The 22,162-nt window shown below is 50.8% G+C and overlaps 1 protein-coding gene across 4 annotated transcripts in view; it reads left to right on the plus strand.

Annotated features, from left to right (window-relative positions):
* Positions 1–22,162, plus strand: part of LOC118379727 (synaptotagmin-7-like) — a 167,739-nt gene that overhangs the window by 141,763 nt on the left and 3,814 nt on the right. For all 4 annotated transcript variants that reach the window (XM_052466995.1, XM_052466996.1, XM_052466993.1 and 1 more), the window contains 2 exons: positions 6,400–6,572; positions 9,118–9,232. In XM_052466995.1, the coding sequence (XP_052322955.1) occupies positions 6,400–6,572; positions 9,118–9,232 (288 nt within the window). The remainder of the gene's footprint in view (positions 1–6,399; positions 6,573–9,117; positions 9,233–22,162) is intronic.

A 22,162-nucleotide genomic window follows, 5' to 3' on the forward strand; every position in this document is an offset into this window, starting at 1 on the left:
GTTCTGGGTTGCCTCTGAGAATAACATTGACGTATACACTGACTCAGTGTCTGGGTTCATCAGGAAGTGGATAGAGGATGTTGTTCCTACAGTGACTGGGTTAATCAGGAAGTGGATAGAGGATGTTGTTCCTACAGTGTCTGGGTTCATCAGGAGGTGGGTAGAGGATGTTGTTCCTACAGTGTCTGGGTTCATCAGGAAGTGGATAGAGGATGCTGTTCCTACAGTGTCTGGGTTCATCAGGAAGTGGATAGAGGATGTTGTTCCTACAGTGTCTGGGTTCATCAGGAAGTGGATAGAGGATGCTGTTCCTACAGTGTCTGGGTTCATCAGGAAGTGGATAGAGGATGTTGTTCCTACAGTGACTGGGTTCATCAGGTAGTGGATAGAGGATGTTGTTCCTACAGTGTCTGGGTTCATCAGGAAGTGGGTAGAGGATGTTGTTCCTACAGTGTCTGGGTTCATCAGGTAGTGGATAGAGGATGTTGTTCCTAAAGTGTCTGGGTTCATCAGGAAGTGGGTAGAGGATGTTGTTCCTACAGTGTCTGGGTTCATCAGGAAGTGGATAGAGGATGTTGTTCCTACAGTGTCTGGGTTCATCAGGAAGTGGATAGAGGATGTTGTTCCTACAGTGACTGGGTTCATCAGGAAGTGGATAGAGGATGTTGTTCCTACAGTGTCTGGGTTCATCAGGAAGTGGGTAGAGGATGTTGTTCCTACAGTGACTGGGTTCATCAGGAAGTGGATAGGGTTCAGGATGGATTGTTCCTACAGTGACTGGGTTCATCAGGAAGAAGTGGATAGAGGATGTTGTTCCCACTGTGACTGGGTTCATCAGGTAGTGGATAGAGGATGTTGTTCCTACAGTGACTGGGTTCATCAGGAAGTGGATAGAGGATGTTGTTCCTACAGTGACTGGGTTCATCAGGAAGTGGATAGAGGATGTTGTTCCCACTGTGACTGGGTTCATCAGGAAGTGGATAGAGGATGTTGTTCCTACAGTGTCTGGGTTCATCAGGTAGTGGATAGAGGATGTTGTTCCTACAGTGTCTGGGTTCATCAGGAAGTGGATAGAGGATGTTGTTCCTACAGTGAATGGGTTCATCAGGAAGTGGATAGAGGATGTTGTTCCTACTGTGACTGGGTTCATGAGGTAGTGGATAGAGGATGTTGTCCCTACAGTGTCTGGGTTCATCAGGAAGTGGATAGAGGGTGTTGTTCCTACAGTGATGATTAGAACTTATCCAAACCAAAAACTGTGGATCGTGCAAAACTGAGGGCCCGAACCACTGCATTTAACCACAGCAAGGTGACTGGGAGCATGGATGAATACAAACAGTCCAGCTATGCCCTCAGTAAGGCAATCAAACAGGCAAAACATCAGTATGTGTACAAAGTGAAGTCACAATTCAACGTCTCAGACATGAGACTTAAAGTGGGAAGACAAGTATGTGAACCCTTTAGAATTACCTGGATTTCTGCATAAATTGGTCATAAAATGTTATCTGATATGTCACAACAATAGACAGTCTGCTTAAACTAATAACACACAAACAATTATAATTTGTTATGTCTATTTTGAACACACCATGTAAACATTCACAGTGCAGGTTGGATGTCAACCCTTGGATTTAATAACAGGTTGACCCTCCTTTGGCAGCAATAACCTCAACCAAACGTCAGGAGGAATTTTGGACCATTCCTCTTTACAAAACTGTCTCAGTTCCACAACATTCTTGGGATGTCTTGGGATGTCTCTCTTGAGGTCCTGCGACAGCATCTCAATCAAGTGGAGGTCAGGACTGACTGGGACACTCCAGAAGGTCAGGACTGACTGGGACACTCCAGAAGGTCAGGACTGACTGGGCCACTCCAGAAGGTCAGGACTCTGACTGGGCCACTCCAGAAGGTCAGGACTGACTGGGCCACTCCAGAAGGTCAGGACTGACTGGGCCACTCCAGAAGGTCAGGACTGACTGGGTCACTCCAGAAGGTCAGGACTCTGACTGGGCCACTCCAGAAGGTCAGGACTGACTGGGCCACTCCAGAAGGTCAGGACTGACTGGGCCACTCCAGAAGGTCAGGACTGACAGGGCCACTCCAGAAGGTCAGGACTCTGACTGGGCCACTCCAGAAGGTCAGGACTGACTGGGCCACTCCAGAAGGTCAGGACTGACTGGGCCACTCCAGAAGGTCAGGACTGACTGGGCCACTCCAGAAGGTCAGGACTCTGACTGGGTCACTCCAGAAGGTCAGGACTCTGACTGGGCCACTCAGGTTGAGGTCAGGACTCCGACTGGGCCACTCCAGAAGGCGTATTTTCTTCTGTTCAAGCCATTCTGTAGTTGATTTACTTCTGTCTTTTGGGTTGTTATCCTGTGGCATCACCCAACTTCTGTAGAGCTTCAATTGGCGGACGGCCTTATATTCTCCTGTAAAATGTCTTGATAAACTTGGGAATTAATTTTTACGTCAATGATAGCAAGCTATTCAGGCCCTGAGGCAGCAAAGCAGCCCCAAACTATGATGCTCTCGCCACCATAGTTCACAGTTGGGATGAGGTTTTGATGTTGGTGTGCTGTGCCATCAAACTGCACACTGCCCTACCCTAGAGGAATACCTACGTAAGAATGCTGTTCACCGACTACAGCTCAGCCTTCAACACCATAGTGACCACCAAGCTCATCACTAAGATCAGTGCCCTGGGTCTGAACTTGTGCAACTGGGTCCTGGACTTCCTGACGGGCTGCCCCCAGGTGGTGAAGGTAGGAAACAACACCTGCACTTCGCTGATCCTCAACACAGGGGCCCCTACAAGGGTGCGTGCTCAGCCCCCTCCTGTACTCCCTGTTCACCCATGACTGTGTGTCCACGTCTCCAACTCAATCATAAAGTTTGCAGACAATAACAAAAATGGCAAGAGTCTACAGGGAGGAGCTGAAGGCCCTGGAGGAATGGTGCCAGGAAAATAACCCCTCCCTCAACATCAACAAAACGAAGGAGCTGATCGTGGACTTAAGGAGACAGATGCGAGAGCACGCCCCCAGTCAACGGTGTCGCTGTGCCTCTTCATTTACATTTGTTTTTGTTTTTTTAAACTAGGCACGTCAGTTAAGAACAAATTCTTATTTATAATGACGGCCTACCAGGGAACAGTGGGTTAACTGCCTTGTTCCTACCCCACCCAAACCCGCCACCCTATGGGTCTCCCAATCACGGCCAAATGTGATACAGGAAATGAACCAGGGACTGCAGTGATGCCTCTTGCACTGAGATGCAGTAACTTAGCTGAGCCATTCGGGAACCCAACCTCAGGAGGCTGAAGAAATTCAGCTTGGCCCCTAAGGCCCTCACAAACTTTGACAGATGCACAATTGAAAGCATCACAGCCTGGTACGGCAACTGCACCGCCCACAACCGCAAGGCTCTCCAGAGGGTTTTGCAGTCTGCTCAACACATCACCGGGGGCACACTGTCAGCCCTCCAGGACACCTACAGCACCTGATGTCACAGGAAGGCCAAGAAGATCATCAAGGACCTCAGCCACCCGAGCCAAAGCCTGTTCACCCCCCGTTATAATCCAAAAGGTGAGGTTGGTACAAGTGCATCAAAGCTGGGACCGAGAGACTGAAAAACAGCTTTGATCTCCATTAAACCGTTAAAGAGCCATCACTAGCCAGGCTCCGACAGGTGCCCTGAACTTAGTCACTGTTAGTCAACAGTTTGCACTGTTCTGTGAAGGGGGTAGTACACAGCGTTGTATGAGATCTTCAGTTTTTTGGCAATTTCTCACATGGAATAGCTGTCATTTCTCAGAACAAGAATAGACTGACGAGTTTTAGATAGAAGAAAGTTATTTGTTTCTGGAATTTTGAGCCTGTAATCAAATCCACAAATGCTGATGCTCCAGATACTCAACTAGTCTAAAGAAGGCCAGTTTTATTGCTTCTTTAATTAGGACAACCATTTTCAGCTGTGCTAACATAATTGCAAAAGGGTTTTCTAATGATCAATTAGCTTTTTAAAATGATGAACTTGGATTAGCTAACACAACGTGCCATTGGGACAGAAGAGTGATGGTTGCTGATAATGGGCCTCTGTACGCCTATGTAGATATTCCATTAAAAATCAGCTGTTTCATTTACAACATTAACAATGTCTACACTGTATTTCTGATACATTTGATGTTATTTTAATGGACAAAAATAGCTTTTCTAAAAAAATAAGGGCATTTCTAAGTGACCCCAAACTTTTGAACGGTAGTGTATGTTTTTAAGGTTTAGGAATGAACGAGGGTTAGGGTAAAGTGCGGTTATAGTTACGGGTTAGCCACCAGGGTTAGGATAATGGTTAGGTTTAGAAACTAGGGTTAAGGTTAAGGTTAGGAATGAGGGTTAGGTTAAGGGTTAGGGTTAAGGTTAGGAATGAGGGTTAGGTTAAGGGTTAGGGTTAAGGTTAGGAATGAGGGTTAGGTTAAGGGTTAGGGTTAAGGTTAGGAACGAGGGTTAAGGTTAGGAATGAGGGTTAGGTTAAGGGTTAGGGTTAAGGTTAAGGTTAGGTTTAAGAAAGATTGTTAGGTTAAGGTTAGGATTAAGGTTAGGATTGGGAACAAGGGTGAGGTTAATGTTAGGTTTAGGAACAAGGGTTAGGTTTAGGAATGAAGGTTAGATTAAGGTTAAGGTTAGGTTACGTTTAGGATTAAGGTTAGGTTTAGGAACAAAGTTTAAATCTTGTTACTTTTTTGGGCGACCCGACCAAATTCACATAGAAATATTAGTTATATATCTGTCATTCTCATTGAAAGTCAGTTTAAGAAGTGGTAGATCTGGTCTATGTGTGCTATTGCTATGCTTCCCGTTCTTAAGTTCCATCTTTATATATTTTACTTTCAGTTTCAAAAAGCAAAAAATATTTTTATATATTATTATATATTTAATATATTATATATATTATATATTTTATATATTTAATAATTGTGGTTATGATCAAGCTTTTATTATATATTTCACAGAGGTTTGGATGGTTCAATGATTGTCTACAATATACTTCCTTGTTTTGTCACATAAACTGAAATTAGACTATTAGGATTTTATCAACCAGGAAATGGTGGAGCAATTTCTGGATATTTCCTCTTTAATTTTTTAGGTTAAGGTTTTGGAACGAGGGTTAGGTTAAGGTTAGGTATCGTGTCAGTATAGGGTTAGGGCTATAGGGTGTGTCCCCCGTGGGACTGTTGAGCTAAATTGCGCTAATGTGATTAGGGTTAGGGTTAGTCTGATCCAATTTATAGTAGCTGTTACAGTGAAATAATTACATAATATTGTTGGAGGCGAGTGCACAGTTATGTACCTGAAAATGCATAAATAAACCAATTAGGCACATTCGGGCAGACTTGATACAACATTTTGAACAGTAATGCAATGGTTCATTGGATCAGTAAACAACTTTGCACATACACCGCTGCCATCTAGTGGCCAAAATCTAAAGTGTGCCTAAACTGCAATAATACACTGTGGCCTTTCTCTTGCATTTCAAAGATGAAATGATTTATTTCTATTATCTTTCACTAGATATAATGTGTTATATTCTCCTACATTAATTTCACATTTCCACAAACTTCAAAGTGTTTCCTTTCAAATGGTATCAAGAATATGCATATCCTTGCTTCAGGTCCTGAGCTACATGCAGTTAGAGTTGGGAATGTAATTTCAGGCGAAAATTGAAAAAAGGTCTGATTCTTTTTAACCTTTTCTCTGTGTCTGTTTCGCTCTCTCTCCCTCCCCTCTCTCCCTCTCCCTCTCTCCTTCTCTCCCTTTTTCTCCCTCCCCTCTCTCCTTCTCTCCCTTTTTCTCCCTCCCCTCTCTCCTTCTCTCCCTTTTTCTCCCCCCCCTCTCTCCCTTTCTCTCCCTCCCCTCTCTCCCTCTCCCTCTCTCCCTTTCTCTCCCTCCCCCCCTCTCCCTCTCCTTCTCTCCCTTTTTCTCCCTCCCCTTCTCCTTCCTCCTTCTCCCCCTTCCCTCCCTCCCCTCTCTCCCTCCCCTCTCCCCCCCCTCTCTCCCTTTCTCTCCCTCCCCTCTCTCCCTCTCCCTCTCCTTCTCTCCCTTTTTCTCCCTCCCCTCTCTCCTTCTCTCCCTTTCTCCCCCTTCCCTCCCTCCCCTCTCTCCCTCCCTCTCCCCCTCCCCTCTCTCCCTTTCTCTCCCTCCCCTCTCTCCCTCTCCCTCTCCTTCTCTCCCTTTTTCTCCCTCCCCTCTCTCCTTCTCTCCCTTTCTCCCCCCCCCCCCCTCTCCCTCCCCTCTCCCCCTCCCCTCTCTCCCTTTCTCCCCCTCCCCTCTCTCCCTCTCCCTCTCTCCCTCTCTCCTTCTCTCCCTCTCTCCCTCCCCTCTCCCCCTTCCCTCCCTCCAGGTTTCCCGTACGAGAAAGTGAGGGAGAGGACTCTGTACCTGCAGGTGTTGGACTTTGACCGGTTCAGTCGTAACGACCCCATCGGGGAGGTTTCCATCCCTCTCAACAAGCTCAGTGACCTCGGACACATGCAGACCTTCTGGAAGGAGCTCAAACCCTGCATGGATGGAGCTGTAAGGAGGAAGAGGAGGAGGGGAGGAGAGGAGAGGGGAGGGGAGGATAGAAGGAGGAGGAGGGGAGGGGAGGGGAGGAGGATGGAGCTGTAAGAAGGAGGAGGAGGAGGGGGAGGGGAGTAGGGGAGGAGGAGGGAAGGGGAGGATAGGAGGAGGAGGAGGAGGGGAGGGGAGGGGAGGAGGATGGAGCTGTAAGGAGGAGGAGGAGGAGGGGAGGAGGGGAGGAGGAGGAGGAGGAGGAGGAGGAGGGGAGGATAGAAGGAGGAGGGGAGGGGAGGATAGGAGGGGGAGGGGGGAGGGGAGGGGAGGGGAGGGGAGGGGAGGGGAGGGGAGGGGAGGGGAGGGGGAGGGGAGGAGGGAGGAGGGGAGGGGAGGATAGGAGGAGGAGGGAAGGGGAGGAGGGGAGGAGGAGGGGAGGGGAGGGGAGGAGAGGAGAGGATATAAGGAGGAGGGGAGGGGAGGATAGGAGGAGGAGGGGAGGGGAGGAGGAGGGGGAGGAGAGGGGAGGGGAGGGGAGGATAGAAGGAGGAGGAGGAGGGGAGGGGAGGATAGAAGGAGGAGGAGGAGGGGAGGGGAGGATAGAAAGAGGAGGGGGTATAGAAGGAGGAGGAGGAGGGGAGGGGAGGGGAGGGAATGGGGTGGTTGGGAGGATGGGGTGGATGGGGTGGTTGGGGAGGATGGGGTTGTTGGGGAGGATGGGGTGGATGGGATGGTTGGGGCTAACCCATGTTAGCTGATGCTAATCCTAACCCATGTTAGCTGATGCTAACCCTAACCCATGTTAGCTAACGCTAACCCATGTTAGCTGATGCTAACCCTAACCCATGTTAGCTGATGCTAACCCTAACCCATGTTAGCTAACGCTAACCCTAACCCTAACCCATGTTAGCTGATGCTAACCCTAACCCATGTTAGCTAATGCTAACCCTAACCCTAACCCATGTTTGCTGATGCTAACCCTAACCCATGTTAGCTAACGCTAACCCTAACCCTTTAACTACATAGCCAGCATGTTAGCTAACCCTAACCTTAACCCCTTACCCGAGCCCTAATCTTAACCCTTAACCCTGAATTTAACCTTTGTTAATGTATACAATTGCGTTATGAAGAAAGAAAATCATGTAATACACAAGAAAAAGTGAAAGCCAAATGGGGAGACCTCTTGGTTTTGCTTTGTCTGCATATAGTGACTAACTGTGTGTGTGTGTGTGTGTGTGTGTGTGTGTGTGTGTGTGTGTGTGTGTGTGTGTGTGTGTGTGTGTGTGTGTGTGTGTGTGTGACTGTGACTGTGTGTGTGTGTGTGTGTGTGTGTGTGTGTGTGTGTGTGTGTGTGTGTGTGTTCCCCTGTCTGGGTCTGTCTGTCTGTCTGTCTGGGTCTGTCCTGCTGGTGTCTCTGTGCTATAACCCAACAGCCAACACCATCACTGTGTGTGTGTGTGTGTCCCCAGGGAGGCCCCAGGGAGGGGACCTGCTGGTGTCTCTGTGCTATAACCCAACAGCCAACACCATCACTGTGTGTGTGTGTGTGTTCCCCAGGGAGGCGGGGGACCTGCTGGTGTCTCTGTGCTATAACCCAACAGCCAACACCATCACTGTGTGTGTGTGTGTTCCCCAGGGGAGGCGAGGGGACCTGCTGGTGTCTCTGTGCTATAACCCAACAGCCAACACCATCACTGTGTGTGTGTGTGTGTTCCCCAGGGGAGGCGAGGGGACCTGCTGGTGTCTCTGTGCTATAACCCAACAGCCAACACCATCACTGTGTGTGTGTGTGTGTTCCCCAGGGGAGGCGAGGGGACCTGCTGGTGTCTCTGTGCTATAACCCAACAGCCAACACCATCACTGTGTGTGTGTGTGTGTGGGAGGCGAGGGGACCTGCTGGTGTGTGCTGCCAACACCATCACTGTGTGTGTGTGTTTCCCCAGGGGAGGCGAGGGGACCTGCTGGTGTCTCTGTGCTATAACCCAACAGCCAACACCATCACTGTGTGTGTGTGTGTGTTCCCCAGGGGAGGCGAGGGGACCTGCTGGTGTCTCTGTGCTATAACCCAACAGCCAACACCATCACTGTGTGTGTGTGTGTGTGTGTGTGTGTGTTCCCCAGGGGAGGCGAGGGGACCTGCTGGTGTCTCTGTGCTATAACCCAACAGCCAACACCATCACTGTGTGTGTGTGTGTGTGTGTGTGTGTGTTCCCAGGGAGGCGAGGGGACCTGCTGGTGTCTCTGTGCTATAACCCAACAGCCAACACCATCACTGTGTGTGTGTGTGTTCCCCAGGGAGGCGAGGGGACCTGCTGGTGTCTCTGTGCTATAACCCAACAGCCAACACCATCATTGTGTGTGTGTGTGTGTGTGTTCCCCAGGGAGGCGAGGGGACCTGCTGGTGTCTCTGTGCTATAACCCAACAGCCAACACCATCACTGTGTGTGTGTGTGTGTGTGTGTTCCCCAGGGGAGGCGAGGGGACCTGCTGGTGTCTCTGTGCTATAACCCAACAGCCAACACCATCACTGTGTGTGTGTGTGTGTGTGTGTGTGTGTGTTCCCCAGGGGAGGCGAGGGGACCTGCTGGTGTCTCTGTGCTATAACCCAACAGCCAACACCATCACTGTGAACATCATCAAAGCACGCAATCTCAAAGCCATGGACATAGGAGGAACATCAGGTTAGTCTCCTCTCCTTTCCTCCTTCCCCCCTTCCCTCCTTCCCTCCCTCCCCTATAACCCTCTCAAAGCCATGGACATAGGAGGAACATCAGGTTAGTCTCCTCTCCTTCCCTCCTTCCCTCCCTCCCCTATAACCCTCTCAAAGCCATGGACATAGGAGGAACATCAGGTTAGTCTCCTCTCCTTCCCTCCTTCCCTCCTTCCCTCCTTCCCTCCCTCCCCTATAACCCTCTCAAAGCCATGGACATAGGAGGAACATCCGGTTAGTCTCCTCTCCTTCCCTCCTTCCCTCCTTCCCCCTTCCCTCCTTCCCTCCCTCCCCTATAACCCTCTCAAAGCCATGGACATAGGAGGAACATCAGGTTAGTCTCCTCTCCTTTCCTCCCTCCCCTATAACCCTCTCAAAGCCATGGACATAGGAGGAACATCAGGTTAGTCTCCTCTCCTTTCCTCCCTCCCCTATAACCCTCTCAAAGCCATGGACATAGGAGGAACATCAGGTTAGTCTCCTCTCCTTCCCTCCTTCCCTCCCTCCCCTATAACCCTCTCAAAGCCATGGACATAGGAGGAACATCCGGTTAGTCTCCTCTCCTTCCCTCCTCCTCTCCTTCCCTCCTTCCCTCCCTCCCCTATAACCCTCTCAAAGCCATGGACATAGGAGGAACATCCGGTTAGTCTCCTCTCCTTCCCTCCTCCTCTCCTTCCCTCCTTCCCTCCCTCCCCTATAACCCTCTCAAAGCCATGGACATAGGAGGAACATCCGGTTAGTCTCCTCTCCTTCCCTCCTTCCCCCCTTCCCTCCTTCCCTCCCTCCCCTATAACCCTCTCAAAGCCATGGACATAGGAGGAACATCAGGTTAGTCTCCTCTCCTTCCCTCCTTCCCTCCTTCTCTCCTTCCCTCCTTCCCTCCATCCCTCCTTCCCTCCTTCCCTCCTTCCCTCCATCCCTCCTTCCCTCCCTCCCCTATAACCCTCTCAAAGCCATGGACATAGGAGGAACATCAGGTTAGTCTCCTCTCCTTCCCTCCTTCCCTCCTTCTCTCCTTCCCTCCTTCCCTCCATCCCTCCTTCCCTCCTTCCCTCCTTCCTCCATCCCTCCTTCCCTCCCTCCCCTATAACCCTCTCAAAGCCATGGACATAGGAGGAACATCAGGTTAGTCTCCTCTCCGTCCCTCCTTCCCTCCCTCCCCTATAACCCTCTCAAAGCCATGGACATAGGAGGAACATCCGGTTAGTCTCCTCTCCTTCCCTCCCTCCCCCCTTCCCTCCTTCCCTCCCTCCCCTATAACCCTCTCAAAGCCATGGACATAGGAGGAACATCAGGTTAGTCTCCTCTCCTTCCCTCCTTCCCCCCTTCCCTCCTTCCCTCCCTCCCCTATAACCCTCTCAAAGCCATGGACATAGGAGGAACATCAGGTTAGTCTCCTCTCCTTCCCTCCTTCCCTCCTTCTCTCCTTCCCTCCTTCCCTCCATCCCTCCTTCCCTCCTTCCCTCCTTCCCTCCATCCCTCCTTCCCTCCCTCCCCTATAACCCTCTCAAAGCCATGGACATAGGAGGAACATCAGGTTAGTCTCCTCTCCTTCCCTCCTTCCCTCCTTCCCTCCTTCCCTCCCTCCCCTATAACCCTCTCAAAGCCATGGACATAGGAGGAACATCAGGTTGGTATCCTCTCCTTCTCTCCTTCCCTCCTTCCCTCCCTCCCCTATAACCCTCTCAAAGCCATGGACATAGGAGGAACATCAGGTTAGTCTCCTCTCCTTCCCTCCTTCCCCCTTCCCTCCTTCCCTCCCTCCCCTATAACCCTCTCAAAGCCATGGACATAGGAGGAACATCAGGTTAGTCTCCTCTCCTTCCCTCCTTCCCCCCTTCCCTCCTTCCCTCCCTCCCCTATAACCCTCTCAAAGCCATGGACATAGGAGGAACATCCGGTTAGTCTCCTCTCCTTCCCTCCTCCTCTCCTTCCCTCCTTCCCTCCCTCCCCTATAACCCTCTCAAAGCCATGGACATAGGAGGAACATCCGGTTAGTCTCCTCTCCTTCCCTCCTCCTCTCCTTCCCTCCTTCCCTCCCTCCCCTATAACCCTCTCAAAGCCATGGACATAGGAGGAACATCCGGTTAGTCTCCTCTCCTTCCCTCCTTCCCTCCCTCCCCTATAACCCTCTCAAAGCCATGGACATAGGAGGAACATCCGGTTAGTCTCCTCTCCTTCCCTCCTCCTCTCCTTCCCTCCTTCCCTCCCTCCCCTATAACCCTCTCAAAGCCATGGACATAGGAGGAACATCCGGTTAGTCTCCTCTCCTTCCCTCCTCCTCTCCTTCCCTCCTTCCCTCCCTCCCCTATAACCCTCTCAAAGCCATGGACATAGGAGGAACATCCGGTTAGTCTCCTCTCCTTCCCTCCTTCCCCCTTCCCTCCTTCCTCCCTCCCCTATAACCCTCTCAAAGCCATGGACATAGGAGGAACATCAGGTTAGTCTCCTCTCCTTCCCTCCTTCCCTCCTTCTCTCCTTCCCTCCTTCCCTCCATCCCTCCTTCCCTCCTTCCCTCCTTCCCTCCATCCCTCCTTCCCTCCCTCCCCTATAACCCTCTCAAAGCCATGGACATAGGAGGAACATCAGGTTAGTCTCCTCTCCTTCCCTCCTTCCCTCCTTCTCTCCTTCCCTCCTTCCCTCCATCCCTCCTTCCCTCCTTCCCTCCTTCCCTCCATCCCTCCTTCCCTCCCTCCCCTATAACCCTCTCAAAGCCATGGACATAGGAGGAACATCAGGTTAGTCTCCTCTCCGTCCCTCCTTCCCTCCCTCCCCTATAACCCTCTCAAAGCCATGGACATAGGAGGAACATCCGGTTAGTCTCCTCTCCTTCCCTCCCTCCCCCCTTCCCTCCTTCCCTCCCTCCCCTATAACCCTCTCAAAGCCATGGACATAGGAGGAACATCAGGTTAGTCTCCTCTCCTTCCCTCCTTCCCCCTTCCCTCCTTCCCTCCCTCCCCTATAACCCTCTCAAAGCCATGGACATAGGAGGAACATCAGGTTAGTCTCCTCTCCTTCCCTCCTTCCCTCCTTCTCTCCTTCCCTCCTTCCCTCCATCCCTCCTTCCCTCCTTCCCTCCTTCCCTCCATCCCTCCTTCCCTCCCTCCCCTATAACCCTCTCAAAGCCATGGACATAGGAGGAACATCAGGTTAGTCTCCTCTCCTTCCCTCCTTCCCTCCTTCCCTCCTTCCCTCCCTCCCCTATAACCCTCTCAAAGCCATGGACATAGGAGGAACATCAGGTTGGTATCCTCTCCTTCTCTCCTTCCCTCCTTCCCTCCCTCCCCTATAACCCTCTCAAAGCCATGGACATAGGAGGAACATCAGGTTAGTCTCCTCTCCTTCCCTCCTTCCCCCCTTCCCTCCTTCCCTCCCTCCCCTATAACCCTCTCAAAGCCATGGACATAGGAGGAACATCAGGTTAGTCTCCTCTCCTTCCCTCCTTCCCCCTTCCCTCCTTCCCTCCCTCCCCTATAACCCTCTCAAAGCCATGGACATAGGAGGAACATCAGGTTAGTCTCCTCTCCTTCCCTCCTTCCCTCCCTCCCCTATAACCCTCTCAAAGCCATGGACATAGGAGGAACATCAGGTTAGTCTCCTCTCCTTCCCTCCTTCCCTCCCTCCCCTATAACCCTCTCAAAGCCATGGACATAGGAGGAACATCAGGTTAGTCTCCTCTCCTTCCCTCCTTCCCTCCCTCCCCTATAACCCTCTCAAAGCCATGGACATAGGAGGAACATCCGGTTAGTCTCCTCTCCTTCCCTCCGTCCCTCCTTCCCTCCTTCCCTCCTTCCCTCCCTCCCCTATAACCCTCTCAAAGCCATGGACATAGGAGGAACATCAGGTTAGTCTCCTCTCCTTTCCTCCCTCCCCTATAACCCTCTCAAAGCCATGGACATAGGAGGAACATCCGGTTAGTCTCCTCTCCTTCCCTCCGTCCCTCCTTCCCTCCTTCCCTCCTTCCCTCCCTCCCCTATAACCCTCTCAAAGCCATGGACATAGGAGGAACATCAGGTTAGTCTCCTCTCCTTCCCTCCGTCCCTCCTTCCCTCCTTCCCCTATAACCCTCTCAAAGCCATGGACATAGGAGGAACATCAGGTTAGTCTCCTCTCCTTCCCTCCTTCCCTCCTTCCCCTATAACCCTCTCAAAGCCATGGACATAGGAGGAACATCAGGTTAGTCTCCTCTCCTTCCCTCCTTCCCTCCCTCCCCTATAACCCTCTCAAAGCCATGGACATAGGAGGAACATCAGGTTAGTCTCCTCTCCTTCCCTCCGTCCCTCCTTCCCTCCTTCCCTCCCTCCCCTATAACCCTCTCAAAGCCATGGACATAGCAGGAACATCAGGTTAGTCTCCTCTCCTTCCCTCCTTCCCTCCCTCCCCTATAACCCTCTCAAAGCCATGGACATAGGAGGAACATCAGGTTAGTCTCCTCTCCTTCCCTCCGTCCCTCCTTCCCTCCTTCCCTCCTTCCCTCCCTCCCCTATAACCCTCTCAAAGCCATGGACATAGGAGGAACATCCGGTTAGTCTCCTCTCCTTCCCTCCTTCCCCCCTTCCCTCCTTCCCTCCCTCCCCTATAACCCTCTCAAAGCCATGGACATAGGAGGAACATCCGGTTAGTCTCCTCTCCTTCCCTCCTTCCCTCCTTCCCTCCTTCCCTCCCTCCCCTATAACCCTCTCAAAGCCATGGACATAGGAGGAACATCCGGTTAGTCTCCTCTCCTTCCCTCCTTCCCTCCTTCCCTCCTTCCCTCCCTCCCCTATAACCCTCTCAAAGCCATGGACATAGGAAGAACATCCGGTTAGTCTCCTCTCCTTCCCTCCTTCCCTCCTTCCCTCCTTCCCTCCCTCCCCTATAACCCTCTCAAAGCCATGGACATAGGAAGAACATCCGGTTAGTCTCCTCTCCTTCCCTCCTTCCCTCCTTCCCTCCTTCCCTCCCTCCCCTATAACCCTCTCAAAGCCATGGACATAGGAGGAACATCAGGTTAGTCTCCTCTCCTTCCCTCCTCCTCTCCTTCCCTCCGTCCCTCCTTCCCTCCTTCCCTCCTTCCCTCCCTCCCCTATAACCCTCTCAAAGCCATGGACATAGGAGGAACATCAGGTTAGTCTCTCCTTCCCTCCTTCTCTCCTTCCCTCCGTCCCTCCTTCCCTCCTTCCCTCCTTCCCTCCCTCCCCTATAACCCTCTCAAAGCCATGGACATAGGAGGAACATCAGGTTAGTCTCCTCTCCTTCCCTCCATCCCTCCTTCCCTCCCTCCCCTATAACCCTCTCAAAGCCATGGACATAGGAGGAACATCCGGTTAGTCTCCTCTCCTTCCCTCCGTCCCTCCTTCCCTCCTTCCCTCCTTCCCTCCCTCCCCTATAACCCTCTCAAAGCCATGGACATAGGAGGAACATCCGGTTAGTCTCCTCTCCTTCCCTCCGTCCCTCCGTCCCTCCGTCCCTCCTTCCCTCCCTCCCCTATAACCCTCTCAAAGCCATGGACATAGGAGGAACATCCGGTTAGTCTCCTCTCCTTCCCTCCTTCCCTCCTTCCCTCCCTCCCCTATAACCCTCTCAAAGCCATGGACATAGGAGGAACATCCGGTTAGTCTCCTCTCCTTCCCTCCGTCCCTCCTTCCCTCCTTCCCTCCTTCCCTCCCTCCCCTATAACCCTCTCAAAGCCATGGACATAGGAGGAACATCCGGTTAGTCTCCTCTCCTTCCCTCCGTCCCTCCTTCCCTCCTTCCCTCCTTCCCTCCCTCCCCTATAACCCTCTCAAAGCCATGGACATAGGAGGAACATCAGGTTAGTCTCCTCTCCTTCTCTCCTTCCCTCCTTCCCTCCCTCCCCTATAACCCTCTCAAAGCCATGGACATAGGAGGAACATCCGGTTAGTCTCCTCTCCTTCCCTCCGTCCCTCCTTCCCTCCTTCCCTCCTTCCCTCCCTCCCCTATAACCCTCTCAAAGCCATGGACATAGGAGGAACATCAGGTTAGTCTCCTCTCCTTCTCTCCTTCCCTCCTTCCCTCCCTCCCCTATAACCCTCTCAAAGCCATGGACATAGGAGGAACATCCGGTTAGTCTCCTCTCCTTCCCTCCGTCCCTCCTTCCCTCCTTCCCTCCTTCCCTCCCTCCCCTATAACCCTCTCAAAGCCATGGACATAGGAGGAACATCAGGTTAGTCTCCTCTCCTTCCCTCCATCCCTCCTTCCCTCCCTCCCCTATAACCCTCTCAAAGCCATGGACATAGGAGGAACATCCGGTTAGTCTCCTCTCCTTCCCTCCGTCCCTCCTTCCCTCCTTCCCTCCTTCCCTCCCTCCCCTATAACCCTCTCAAAGCCATGGACATAGGAGGAACATCCGGTTAGTCTCCTCTCCTTCCCTCCTTCCCTCCTTCCCTCCCTCCCCTATAACCCTCTCAAAGCCATGGACATAGGAGGAACATCCGGTTAGTCTCCTCTCCTTCCCTCCTTCCCTCCTTCCCTCCCTCCCCTATAACCCTCTCAAAGCCATGGACATAGGAGGAACATCCGGTTAGTCTCCTCTCCTTCCCTCCTCCTCTCCTTCCCTCCTTCCCTCCCTCCCCTATAACCCTCTCAAAGCCATGGACATAGGAGGAACATCAGGTTAGTCTCCTCTCCTTCCCTCCTTCCCTCCTTCCCCCCTTCCCTCCTTCCCTCCCTCCCCTATAACCCTCTCAAAGCCATGGACATAGGAGGAACATCAGGTTAGTCTCCTCTCCTTCCCTCCTTCCCTCCTTCCCTCCCTCCCCTATAACCCTCTCAAAGCCATGGACATAGGAGGAACATCAGGTTAGTCTCCTCTCCTTCCCTCCTTCCCTCCTTCCCTCCCTCCCCTATAACCCTCTCAAAGCCATGGACATAGGAGGAACATCAGGTTAGTCTCCTCTCCTTCCCTCCTTCCCTCCTTCCCTCCCTCCCCTATAACCCTCTCAAAGCCATGGACATAGGAGGAACATCCGGTTAGTCTCCTCTCCTTCCCTCCGTCCCTCCTTCCCTCCTTCCCTCCTTCCCTCCCTCCCCTATAACCCTCTCAAAGCCATGGACATAGGAGGAACATCAGGTTAGTCTCCTCTCCTTCCCTCCTTCCCTCCTTCCCTCCTTCCCTCCCTCCCCTATAACCCTCTCAAAGCCATGGACATAGGAGGAACATCAGGTTAGTCTCCTCTCCTTCCCTCCTTCCCTCCTTCCCTCCCTCCCCTATAACCCTCTCAAAGCCATGGACATAGGAGGAACATCCGGTTAGTCTCCTCCTTCCCTCCTCCCTCCTTCCCTCCTTCTCCCCTATAACCCTCTCAAAGCCATGGACATAGGAGGAACATCAGGTTAGTCTCCTCTCCTTCCCTCCGTCCCTCCTTCCCTCCTTCCCTCCTTCCCTCCCTCCCCTATAACCCTCTCAAAGCCATGGACATAGGAGGAACATCAGGTTAGTCTCCTCTCCTTCCCTCCTCCTCTCCTTCCCTCCTTCCCTCCCTCCCCTATAACCCTCTCAAAGCCATGGACATAGGAGGAACATCAGGTTGGTATCCTCTCCTTCTCTCCTTCCCTCCTTCCCTCCCTCCCCTATAACCCTCTCAAAGCCATGGACATAGGAGGAACATCCGGTTAGTCTCCTCTCCTTCCCTCCTTCCCTCCTTCCCTCCTTCCCTCCTTCCCTCCCTCCCCTATAACCCTCTCAAAGCCATGGACATAGGAGGAACATCAGGTTAGTCTCCTCTCCTTCCCTCCTCCTCTCCTTCCCTCCTTCCCTCCCTCCCCTATAACCCTCTCAAAGCCATGGACATAGGAGGAACATCAGGTTAGTCTCCTCTCCTTCTCTCCTTCCCTCCTTCCCTCCCTCCCCTATAACCCTCTCAAAGCCATGGACATAGGAGGAACATCCGGTTAGTCTCCTCTCCTTCCCTCCGTCCCTCCTTCCCTCCTTCCCTCCTTCCCTCCCTCCCCTATAACCCTCTCAAAGCCATGGACATAGGAGGAACATCAGGTTAGTCTCCTCTCCTTCCCTCCTCCTCTCCTTCCCTCCTTCCCTCCCTCCCCTATAACCCTCTCAAAGCCATGGACATAGGAGGAACATCAGGTTAGTCTCCTCTCCTTCACTCCTTCCCTCCTTCCCTCCTTCCCTCCCTCCCCTATAACCCTCTCAAAGCCATGGACATAGGAGGAACATCAGGTTGGTATCCTCTCCTTCTCTCCTCCAGTCGCCATACCCAAGCTCAAGACCAAACATTTTAAGAAGGCTAAAATTATGTAGACCAAAACCTTAATCATTCCAATCCCAGAGAAAATGCAACGGCTGACGGTGTATTTCATGATGTGGAAACAACATATTAAATATTGTGATGTTGACGTTCGACATGGAAAACTGATTGATTTGAAAACAAATCATTAACCTAAATCCAATAACATGGTGAATTGTTTTATTTTTTTATTTCACGTTAGTTGACAATTTAACCAAATGAAAATCAAAACCAGACTTTGAAATGAGGTCTGTGCCCAGTGTCCTTCATACTCATCATCCTCTCCATGCATCCCTAATCCCTACCTGTAGCCTGCCTCTGGTATAATGCATTTCCGCCTCTCACTCATCCCTAATCCCTACCTGTAGCCTGCCTCTGGTATAATGCATTTCCACCTCTCACTCATCCCTAATCCCTACCTGTAGCCTGCCTCTGGTATAATGCATTTCCGCCTCTCACTCATCCCTAATCCCTACCTGTAGCCTGCCTCTGGTATACTGCATGTCCACCTCTCACTCATCCCTAATCCCCACCTGTAGCCTGTCTCTGGTATAATGCAATTCCACCTCACTCATCCCTAATCCCTACCTGTAGCCTGACTCTGGTATAATGCATTTACACCTCTCACTCATCCTAATCCCTACCTGTAGCCTGCCTCTGGTATAATGCATGTCCGCCTCTCACTCATCCCTAATCCCTACCTGTAGCCTGCCTCTGGTATAATGCATTTCCACCTCTCACTCATCCCTAATCCCTACCTGTAGCCTGCCTCTGGTATAATGCATTTCCACCTCTCACTCATCCCTAATCCCTACCTGTAGCCTGCCTCTGGTATAATGCATTTCCGCCTCTCACTCATCCCTAATCCCTACCTGTAGCCTGCCTCTGGTATAATGCATTTCCGCCTCTCACTCATCCCTAATCCCTACCTGTAGCCTGCCTCTGGTATAATGCATTTCCGCCTCTCACTCATCCCTAATCCCTACCTGTAGCCTGCCTCTGGTATAATTCATTTCCACCTCTCACTCATCCCTAATCCCCACCTGTAGCCTGCCTCTGGTATACTGCATTTCCACCTCTCACTCATCCCTAATCCCTACCTGTAGCCTGCCTCTGGTATAATGCATTTCCACCTCTCACTCATCCCTAATCCCTACCTGTAGCCTGCCTCTGGTATAATGCATTTCCACCTCTCACTCATCCCTAATCCCTACCTGTAGCCTGCCTCTGGTATAATGCATTTCCACCTCTCACTCATCCCTAATCCCTACCTGTAGCCTGCCTCTGGTATAATGCATTTCCATCTCTCTCACTATCAAATCAAATCAAATCAAATTTTATTTGTCACATACACATGGTTAGCAGATGTTAATGCGAGTGTAGCGAAATGCTTGTGCTTCTAGTTCCGACAATGCAGTGATAACCAACAAGTAATCTAACTAACAATTCCAAAACTACTGTCTTATACACAGTGTAAGGGGATAAGGAATATGTACATAAGGATATATGAATGAGTGATGGTACAGAGCAGCATACAGTAGATGGTATCGAGTACAGTATATACATACATGAGATGAGTATGTAGACAAAGTAAACAAAGTGGCATAGTTAAAGTGGCTAGTGATATATGTATTACATAGGGATGCAGTCGATGATGTAGAGTACAGTATATACATATGCATATGAGATGAATAATGTAGGGTAAGTAACATTATATAAGGTAGCATTGTTTAAAGTGGCTAGTGATATATTTACATCATTTCCCATTATTAAAATGGCTGGAGTTGGGTCAGTGTCAATGACAGTGTGTTGGCAGCAGCCACTCAATGTTAGTGGTGGCTGTTTAACAGTCTGATGGCCTTGAGATAGAAGCTGTTTTTCAGTCTCTCGGTCCCAGCTTTGATGCACCTGTACTGACCTCGCCTTCTGGATGATAGCAGGGTGAACAGGCAGTGGTTCGGGTGGTTGATGTCCTTGATGATCTTTATGGCCTTCCTGTAACAACGGGTGGTGTAGGTGTCCTGGAGGGCAGGTAGTTTGCCCCCGGTGATGCGTTGTGCAGTCCTCACTACCCTCTGGAGAGCCTTACGGTTGAGGGCGGAGCAGTTGCCGTACCAGGCGGTGATACAGCCCGCCAGGATGCTCTCTATTGTGCATCTGTAGAAGTTTGTGTGCTTTTGGTGACAAGCCAAATTTCTTCAGCCTCCTGAGGTTGAATAGGCGCTGCTGCGCCTTCTTCACGACGCTGTCAGTGTGAGTGGACCAATTCAGTTTGTCTGTGATGTGTATACCACCCATACGAGGAACTTAAAACTAGCTACCCTCTCCACTACTGTTCCATCGATGTGGATAGGGGTGTTCCCTCTGCTGTTTCCTGAAGTCCACAATCATCTCCTTAGTTTTGTTGACGTTGAGTGTGAGTTATTTTCCTGACACCACACTCCGAGGGCCCTCACCTCCTCCCTGTAGGCCGTCTCGTCGTTGTTGGTAATCAAGCCTACCACTGTTGTGTCGTCCGCAAACTTGATGATTGAGTTGGAGGCGTGCGTGGCCACGCAGTCGTGGGTGAACAGGGAGTACAGGAGAGGGCTCAGAACGCACCCTTGTGGGGCCCCCGTGTTGAGGATCAGCGGGGAGGAGATGTTGTTGCCTACCCTCACCACCTGGGGGCGGCCCGTCAGGAAGTCCAGTACCCAGTTGCACAGGGGCGGGGTTGAGACCCAGGGTCTCGAGCTTGATGACGAGCTTGGAGGGTACTATGGTGTTGAATGCCGAGCTGTAGTCGATGAACAGCATTCTCACATAGGTATTCCTCTTGTCCAGGTGGGTTAGGGCAGTGTGCAGTGTGGTTGAGATTGCATCGTCTGTGGACCTATTTGGGCGGTAAGCAAATTGGAGTGGGTCTAGGGTGTCAGGTAGGGTGGAGGTGATATGGTCCTTGTGTGTTGCTCATCCTGAATTAAAATGAGATATTGTAACAGATCAGTCTTGCTGGCAAAACATCATTAAATATTGCTAAGTTATTTATATATATTTATAGTTATTTAGCTATAGTGTGGAGCTCTAGATGTTGCGTAGGAATCACAATAATATCTGAGACATTTCTCGGGGGAAACATTTATACGAGCCCTCTCAATGGCTACTATGTTGCAATATCAAAATTTTCTGAGCCACCTTGTTGATACAATGTTTCAGTATTCTCAGAGCCACCTTGTTGATACAATGTTTCAGTATTCTCAGAGTCACCTTGTTGATACAATGTTTCAGTATTCTCAGAGTCACCTTATCGATACAATGTTTCAGTATTCTCAGAGTCACCTTATTGATACAATGTTTCAATATTCTCAGAGTCACCTTATTGATACAGGTTAGTACAGGTTACTACAGATTAGTACAGGTTACTACAGGTTACTACAGGTTACTACATTTTACTACAGGTTACTACAGATTAGTACAGGCTCTGAGGGCGTGGGTGGGGATGCCGTCTGGGCCTGCAGCCTTGCGAGGGTTGACACGTTTAAATGTTTTCCTGCAGTGAAGGAGAGTGTTTTAGTTGCGGCCGTGTCAGTGGCACTGTATTGTCCTCAAAGCGGGCAAAAAAGTGATTTAGTCTGCCTGGGAGCAAGACATCCTGGTCCGTGACGGGGCTGGTTTTCTTCTTGTAATCCGTGATTGACTGTAGACCCTGCCACATACCTCTTGTGTCTGAGCCGTTGAATTGAGATTCTACTTTGTTTCTATACTGATGCTTAGCTTGTTTGACTGCCTTGCGGAGGGAATAGTTACACTGTTTGTATTCGGTCATGTTTCCGGTCACCTTGCCCTGATTAAAAGCAGTGGTTCGGGCTTTCAGTTTCACGCGAATGCTGCCATCAATCCACGGTTTCTGGTTTGGGAATGTTTTAATCGTTGCTATGGGAACGACATCTTCAACGCACTTTCTAATGAACTCGCTCACCAAATCAGCGTATTCGTCAATGTTGTTGTCTGACGCAATACGAAACATGTCCCAGTCCACGTTATGGAAGCAGTCTTGGAGTGTGGAGTCAGCTTGGTCGGACCAGCGTTGGACAGACCTCAGCGTGGGAGCCTCTTGTTTTAGTTTTTGTCTGTAGGCAGGGATCAGCAAAATGGAGTCGTGGTCAGCTTTTCCGAAAGGGGGGCGGGGCAGGGCCTTATATGCGTCACGGAAGTTAGAATAGCAGTGATCCAAGGTTTTACCAGCCCTGGTTGCGCAATCGATATGCTGATACAATTTAGGGAGTCTTGTTTTCAGATTAGCCTTGTTAAAATCCCCAGATACAATGAATGCAGCCTCCGGATAAATGGTTTCCAGTTTGCAAAGAGTCAAATAAAGTTCGTTCAGAGTCATCGATGCTACAGGTTAGTACAGGTTACGACAGGTTACTACAGGTTACTACAGTTTACTACAGGTTACTACAGGTTACTACAGGTTACTACAGTTTACTACAGGTTACTACAGTTTACTACAGGTTAGTAAAGGTTACTACAGTTTACTACAGGTTAGTACAGGTTACTACAGTTTACTACAGGTTAGTACAGGTTACTACAGGTTACGACAGGTTACTACAGGTTAGTCATGGTAATTGAGGTCACTGGGTAGTCACCTGGGTGACTGGTAGTCTATTGGCTGG

The sequence above is a fragment of the Oncorhynchus keta genome, chromosome 17 (assembly GCF_023373465.1).
Source record: "Oncorhynchus keta strain PuntledgeMale-10-30-2019 chromosome 17, Oket_V2, whole genome shotgun sequence".
NCBI classification, from domain to species: domain Eukaryota; kingdom Metazoa; phylum Chordata; class Actinopteri; order Salmoniformes; family Salmonidae; genus Oncorhynchus; species Oncorhynchus keta.